This window comes from Penaeus japonicus, unplaced genomic scaffold, assembly GCF_977035675.1.
Source record: "Penaeus japonicus unplaced genomic scaffold, GWHDUDI00000001_assembly GWHDUDI00000040, whole genome shotgun sequence".
NCBI lineage: Eukaryota > Metazoa > Arthropoda > Malacostraca > Decapoda > Penaeidae > Penaeus > Penaeus japonicus.
The window spans coordinates 11501509-11509008 of NW_028234442.1; the positions used below are offsets into that span (position 1 = coordinate 11501509).

Sequence of the window (7500 nt, forward strand, 5' to 3'; positions counted from 1 at the left end):
CCACCACTGAACTCTCGCCTTAAAAGTCTACTCTCTTCTCGAGAAAGCAATAGCTTTCTTTCCCTCTGCAGAGAGACTTCATAATAGCATGGCTTCTCTACACACCAATGCTCTACCGCGCCGCTAGTAAAAATAAAGCATCAAGATTTCAGCTACAATATAGCTTTCAGTTTCTATTCCCCTTTATTTACTATACGAGATTTTATTCCCTCTCGCTCTCAATTAACACTTGCTAGCTTAAAATTCCATCATTCCAGTTACTTTAACTCGTCCCGTAGTCTATCCTTCCCTATCCTCTGCCATCCTTCCCGATCGCCATTCCCTTTATCGACAATCCCATGCCAACCATCAACATACCTCTAATGGCGCCTGTCTCTCCCCCGACAAGACAAGCAGACAGAAAGCCAGCTGGCTCTCTGTATATACACGCCTATTTCCATTCCACATCAGCATTTGTTTACCGATTGGATTGAATGCTATCTTCGAACTCCTCTGTAATACTAGACCGTTTCATTCTGAACTATGTTTAAAGGGGCATCGCAGCATTTCTATTCGGCAGTCGGACTTGGGGCCTACCTTAAGATGATCAAATGTACCCATGACAGTAATGCAACTGTATTATTCGTGTATACATACATAAATAAACAAGCACGGGCAACTTCGGCTCCGTGAAATATTACTCAGCGAAATCAATATGCGCTTGTTAATATCTTTCAGCAAATCTGGCACATAATATAAGCAACCTGTAGACTAAATAACCTGACACACGCGAAGATTCTTGCTCGGCTTCATCGACCATATTTCTATTAAAGACGGGAGCTGCCGAGATCAGCCAGCCTCCAGTCAGGGCGATTGCCAACGGCGGCAGAAGTGAGGACTCGCTGACTCGGTGTCGGGCTCAGAGTCGCCGGCATCACGTTGGCAGGGAATATCTATTAGTTAATATCATAATCCTCCATCGCAGCGCGTAAATGAAATGGCCTTAACAGAGTAAACAGCAACTTTAAACACCCTAAGAACAGGATATTGCTTCATGCGAGCCGCATCATCTCTTTAAAAGCCGCTACAAAGGCATATTCCCGCAATTAGAACGTGGTTATTAAGGACATCTGGGAACCAACTTTTACCTTAATGGATTAGCCAAAATTAGCTGAAAATGGCAAACTCCCAACGAGTCCTCTTACTTGTCAATTCATCAAAACCCTCTCGATCGCTATCGCAGATTTGCAATCACGTTTGATGAGAGTTTAGTGCTTTTTACACTTCAAACACCCGCTGGACTTTTGCTATTGGTATGCCATGAATAAATGAAACAGGCAAAAGGAATTTTTGGGGGAATCTTTGATATTCTCGTATTTCCTTTAACGGCCATGAAACGAGTGATTGTTTGCAAAACATTTCTCTGCTGATGCGAAAAACGACTTTAGAAAATATTACTGAAAATGTATTCGCATAAAAGTCGAAATTATTAAATGAAACAAAATGTAAAGAGATAGATAAGAGACCAATATGAATATCACTTATGATTAAATAAAGAGTAAGGAAAATGAAATGTGAATACACATCAAAACGAAATGAAAATGTATTTAATTTTCTGCATCACTTGATTCACATAACGTGTATGAGGTGATGGGGACCCCGCACCAGTGGGAGTACTCTCCTGCGCGTCCTAGCGACTGGAACTAGAATACAAAGCCTCGCACGTAAATCCAGAAAGACGACACAATTGAAGACACCAGCTGGGCTTTAATTGCCCTGACAGGCGCACGACACCTCCCTCTCGAGCGCAGAGGATGAGCCTGACACGACCTGCCAGTCTCGGGGCCGTGCAGCGCAGGACGCCCAGAGGAGCAGGAGGCAAAAGAGGCAAGCAAGCACGAACGCTGCTCCTCCGAGGCTCCCTCATCGCCGCTCCATCTCCCGTTGCAAGATTTCTGTTAGGACTGGCTTCCCAACAACGGCGCGTCTCCCTGGCGACGCCACCGATACCTCTGCGCCTCGAGGGCTAACACGTTCATTATCTCCCCTCGTCATCCTCTCTCTCATTCTCAATCTCTCTCTTATCCCTCTCCCTCTCTCCCTTATCTCCCTTTGCCATTTTCTTCTACCGCCTTACCTTCTGCTTCCGTCTCTTTCCCGCTTTCCCTCTCTCTTCGCCTCTCATCTTTATCCCCACTCATCCCTTTCTCTTCCATCTACACTCTTACTTCCGAGGCCTTCCCCTTCCTCCCTCTCCTGCGAACCACTCCCACTTCCAAATCTACTCCTACTCCCACTCCCACTTCTAAATTTAGTCCTACTCCCACTTCCAATTCTACTCCCATTCCCACTTTAAATTTAGTTCTCCCCCTCATCTTCAAAACTCAACACATCTCATTCTTCTACTCCCATACCATTCATTTCCAATTTTACTCGCACTCCCACTCCCACTTCCAATTCTACTCCCACTCCCACTTCCATCTCCAATCCTATTCCTACTCCTACTTTCACTCCTACCCCCGCCCCCACCCCTGTCCCCCAGCACCTCCAGAGGCCACAGGTGACGCGGCGGCCAACCGCACTCGCCTTCGTTCCCACGCGCGCGCGGCCGTCTCGAAGCCCCTTGTCACTCTCTGCTCGCCAGGGCGATGCAGAGGCGATGGTGCTGGCGAAAGAAATGCAGGGAGAAGTGGAAGATCAAGAGAAAGAAGAGCAGCAAGAATGGTGATGATGATGGTGGTGTTTGGTAATAATGTTGGTGGTGATGGATGATAATGAAGGCGAAGAGGAAGAAGAGGGTGACGATGATGACAGAGTGGAAGCGGAGAAGTAATTGGAGCATAAAGCTGAAGATAAAAAACACAGCCAAACTGAATGAAATCTTGAAAAAAATAGTTCAGATATAAAGACAAGCGTACAAGTTGATCAATAAAGGGAGAAAACGGGACGAGAAGTAAAATAAATAAAAATAAAAACAAATCCAACTGACTACGAGAGTAAGACCGCCGAAAGGAAGAATCGGCGCGAAACACCACCCAACTTGCAACGTGCAATGCCATCGTCAATAGCATCGACCGAACGCCCCAAATGCGTCTACAAATCATCGTTATTCCATACCGCGTGCCGTGGACGTCGATAATCCCGACCCTTATCCGGATGCAACCAGAGCGGCCAGTCGTGCGGGCGAAGGGGCCGAAAGGAAGGCTAAAGTGGGGCATGCTTTCTTTAAAGAGTCACAAGGCAAAGCTGACATGAAGGGGATATATGCAACTGCACGAGGAAAAATCACTTTCCTTCAGATGTAAATTCAGATTCTTGACTCAGATTTCGTTTGCATGTTTCAGCTCTCGTTTCCACACTATATTCCGGATTTGCTTAGCAATTATATCTTTATGTTTGACTGCTCTCGTGTTCACAGATAAGGGATCGTGATGCTATCTTCCAATTGTATGTATAAATTATACTTTGCTCTTTATCAAATACACTCGAGGCAGGAAACACAAAGCAAAGTCAGATAATCAATGAAGGGGCACTTGACTCTAGCATCCCCTCGCCCGATCCTGCCCAATGAACCTGTCGTTGTCCTGCTGCGTCGGGCACGAGAGGGCGCACGGGAGAGGTTTCTGTTGGAGGCTCTGCTGTCGCTCTGCTGTCGCTCTGCTGTCGGGATGCTATCGTTCGTGATCTGCTCGTTTTATTTCAATGTCAGTTTAGGAGATGAACAAGCTTTCGAGCACATCATGTTTGGCCTGCTGCGAAAACAACGAAGCACTGAAAATGTGTTACAGTTTTGAGGAAAAAGTTTTCATTCTTGGATCTCGATTTTGTCTATGACAAATGGCACAAACCAACACACATGTTTTGACCCGGTGATACCGGGAGTGCTTGTATACTTGCGTTGTCCACAGCCATTTTGAATTATCTATTATACGCATAGATGTTTCCACAAAAGCCGAGCCCCTAAGGAGTTAATTAGCATACCTACCTGACCTCATTTGCTTTCCCCATTCCTGGAGCTATCGGGAGAAAATGTTTTTCTATTGCTGTTTACATTGGTATTGTGGTGATTGATAGTGACGATGATGATAATGATAATGTTAGAACGAAAAAATATCCCGAAAATAAATGGAAGGGGTAAAAAGGTGTGTCCAGGCAGACCTACTAATTGATTCTTTGGTGACTATGTGTTTATGAAAACATCTGTCAGTAAAGAATAAATAAATAAATAAATAAAATGAAACCACAGTGGGCGGCTCTGTTCCCGGCATCAGTGGGCAAAACTCCCACCTGCCACCTCCTTCCACGACCCTATCCTACCATGCGCAGGCGCATAATGTCCGCGTGGCGCCCTGACAGCTGCAGGTCAGCTCCTAAATGTCAATCGACTCCCCAAAGGCCCGTGGCTCTCCGCCCTGGCCGCTCAGGACTCAGCCTTTGCTTGTACTTCACGCTTGCTGAGATCCCCTCCCTCCAAGTGTGACCAAGCGTGACTCACTGACTCGGAAACATTGCTTCCTTTCTTAGCCCACCGAGGTATTAGTATGCATGTATGAAAACATTCCGTCCTCAGTACAAGGGGAAGAATGTGGGATGAGGTGGAAGACAGAATAATAACGGTAATAACTTGGCAGGACTCCAGTTGGGAATGGCCTATCAGGGACATCTGCAGGCAAGTATGTGGCCAGGCTACAGCAGGCTCCTGAACCTGCAAGCGCGGGCTGATGCAATATCAACGATATTAATCAAAACCTCATCAACAACTATAATCCTAGCTCACACTCCATGTGCAATGTTCTAGGTTAAATCATACCATCCCCAGAAGAACATCCAGCTATACTACTCACATGAGAACATATATTGGCGAGATGAAGCAAACACAAGCAATCCCTGCCAACATATATATTCACAAATAACAGCATAGCGTGAAGAAAAAAAACAACCCCACGCAGGTGGTAACCGAATCACAATAGCGAGTCAAGAACCAAATCGTAAAACATGCATCCAGCAGAAGTCTGGTACAGCCGATACAGACCGATCAATAAGTCGGAATGAGCGTGATCCATGCCGAAATTTCCGAGCGATGAAACGATCATTGAATAGCCAAGATAAATACATTAAATGCAGATGGAAAAAACACCAACCAATACCGGTTTAAATGCGAATGCAGCTAAGAGGTTAATCAATAGCATCGGTATGAGAGAGGCGCAATAATCAATGGCAGACAGTGAGACAGCGGGCGACAGGCGAGCCAAGAGTTCAAAGCACCCCGGGGTACACTCACACTAAAACGGAACACCTTTCACACTCTGCTACATGGGGACGTATGAGAGTAGCAAGGTAATGTAGCAGGATAAAAAGACGAACAATATACGCCCGCGAACAAAGAAGAAGAAGAAATGAGGTTAATGGCCATGGCTACCAGCGAACTTTCCATGGCAAATGCGAGCGTCATAACATTCGTTCTCGATGTTATTGTGGTGAAATGTTCATGTATAAATTCAAGCATCAACACGAGTGTACAATGCATTATAGATTCCCCTAGCTTGCTTACTTTTTAACAATCTTCTCGATCAAGTATGTAGGAAAATTAATAGCAAAATGTCTCCCTCATGGCTGCAACACTATTAATCCTGCAAACTAAAATCTCATTTCCCTTTCGGTATTGACTTTGGAAGCAATTTATAATTTTTAACTATGTGGGTTTAGCTCTCAGCTCAACAAGGTTAGGAAATATATTAAAAGAATTAATTAATTTCCACCAGAAGATTCCAGATACTTTTTCAATCTGACTTTCCATCATAAAGTTTTAACTCATGCTCGACCGGAACTTTGAGTTTCACTGGCAGTTTGACTTTTTCTCTCATTTCGAGAACCCAGGAAGGCCTTAACGATTTTTGGGTGAAGGACGGAAGATGGAACTCTGCACATGGTTGAATTACTGTCAAGAATCTATAACAACGAAAATAATGGGTGGACTGTAATGCAGCCATGGACGTTACTCCGTTCACATTGGAATTCGACCAACAGAACAGCTGGAAGGTGCCGTGAGGAAGTGATCTCATGGGACATGCGGCTGACACAGCGATTCTGGCCAGAGTAATATACATATGGAATTGGCAAGACAAAGGAGCCTGGGAAGCGGAAGTACAAGAGAAATGAACTTTCATAGCGACATGATATGGGTGAGTTTTTTGGCAGCCATTATCATCACAGCGAGAGACAACGTGGCAAGCGCGGATGCAATCTCTTTCTATTTCTTCTCTAAATTTCTCCTCCATTCTCCCACGCCCTCCCAGTCCCGGCTTACGGTACCCTGGGTGAAGTCATCGATCGGGGAGTGCCCATTCCGGGCATGTTCCCTCGTGGGTGTTGGTTGAGGGGGCGGCGCTCGTGCGTCTGGCAGCGCGATTCAGGGTTGGATCCCGTAATATGGGTCGACCACTTTCCATTTTCTATTTCAAAGATTACTTTTTAAATAGCCATACGCAATACTTGTAATATTTATGGTCTGTAAACGGTGTGTCTAACTTAAGAAACTACGAGGGCAGTGAAATGGGCTGCGAATTCCACAGAAGCTTGAGTCATTGTGTGAGAACCTCATCTGTTTTGACAGTCGCAGCGTCAACCCCGCTATAGCGACCCGAGTGACTCATGAGGAGATCTCAACGACGCATGACGCAAACACCATGCACGGAACACAGCCGGTATTATTAGTAGATAATCTATCTACATATCCGCATGCAAGCAAGCAAAAGAGGTGCACAAGTTAGTACGAAGCAGAGTGAGGTAGTGACCATGCGGTGAGTGAACCGCAACACGTCAGAACACCTCCGCCCACCACCCGGACGCCTGTCCCGCTCCTTGGGAAGGGCAGCGGGCGGTGGGCGCGGGCGGGTGCAGAGAGTCAGAAAATGTTAGTTACCGTTGGCCATGCCGAAGCTAAGTGGCGGAGCGCTTTGCAGGTCATCATCCGCTGCAATCACACTAGCAAGACTGTCTCCATCACCACCACCACCCACAGGTGACGTAGCCACCGAACTGCTCCCCTTACCGTCGAAGTCATCATGTTCAGTAGCGCCGTAGTTGGTTCGCGACCCACCGTCCCCTACAGAGGACACCCTGAACCGCTCACTCATGACGAAGACACAGTGAATCCCACTGGCAAGTCACTCAAGACCACAGAGTTGACGCAAACGCACCCACACCCCACAACGGCTTACGTCAAACTGACTGTTGACACTCGCTGCCGCGGAGGGAAAACATGTTTCCTACCGTGACTACCGAAACATTTCATTTTTAGATTAGAATACAAACAATATCTTAATATTAACAGTCAAAACATCATAATATCAAAAAAATCATTTCAATTTTCATTAAATAAGCACGAAAAGAAGTTTAATGCATCGTACGTCCGCCAGACAGGTGCGCGGGGCAGGGTTCAGCAACTTCACTCAGCTGACACTTGACACGGAACCTTCTCCAGCACGTTTAAGTTTCTATCCCGTACGTGTAGGTTTCCAT

At 46.0% G+C, this 7500-nt stretch overlaps 1 protein-coding gene across 4 annotated transcripts in view; it reads right to left on the reverse strand.

The window, feature by feature from the left end:
- The window catches only part of kcc (solute carrier family 12 member kcc), a 385343-nt gene extending 378135 nt beyond the window's left edge, over nucleotides 1-7208 (reverse strand). For 3 of the 4 annotated variants that reach the window (XM_042999483.2, XM_086534210.1, XM_042999451.2), the window contains exon 1: nucleotides 7031-7202. In XM_042999483.2, the coding sequence (XP_042855417.1) occupies nucleotides 7031-7115 (85 nt within the window). In that variant the 5' untranslated portion in view covers nucleotides 7116-7202. Of the gene's footprint in view, nucleotides 1-6901 lie in introns of all 4 variants that reach the window. The other variant, XM_042999495.2, reaches the window with a different exon arrangement.
- Nucleotides 7209-7500: the final 292 nt, after the last annotated feature.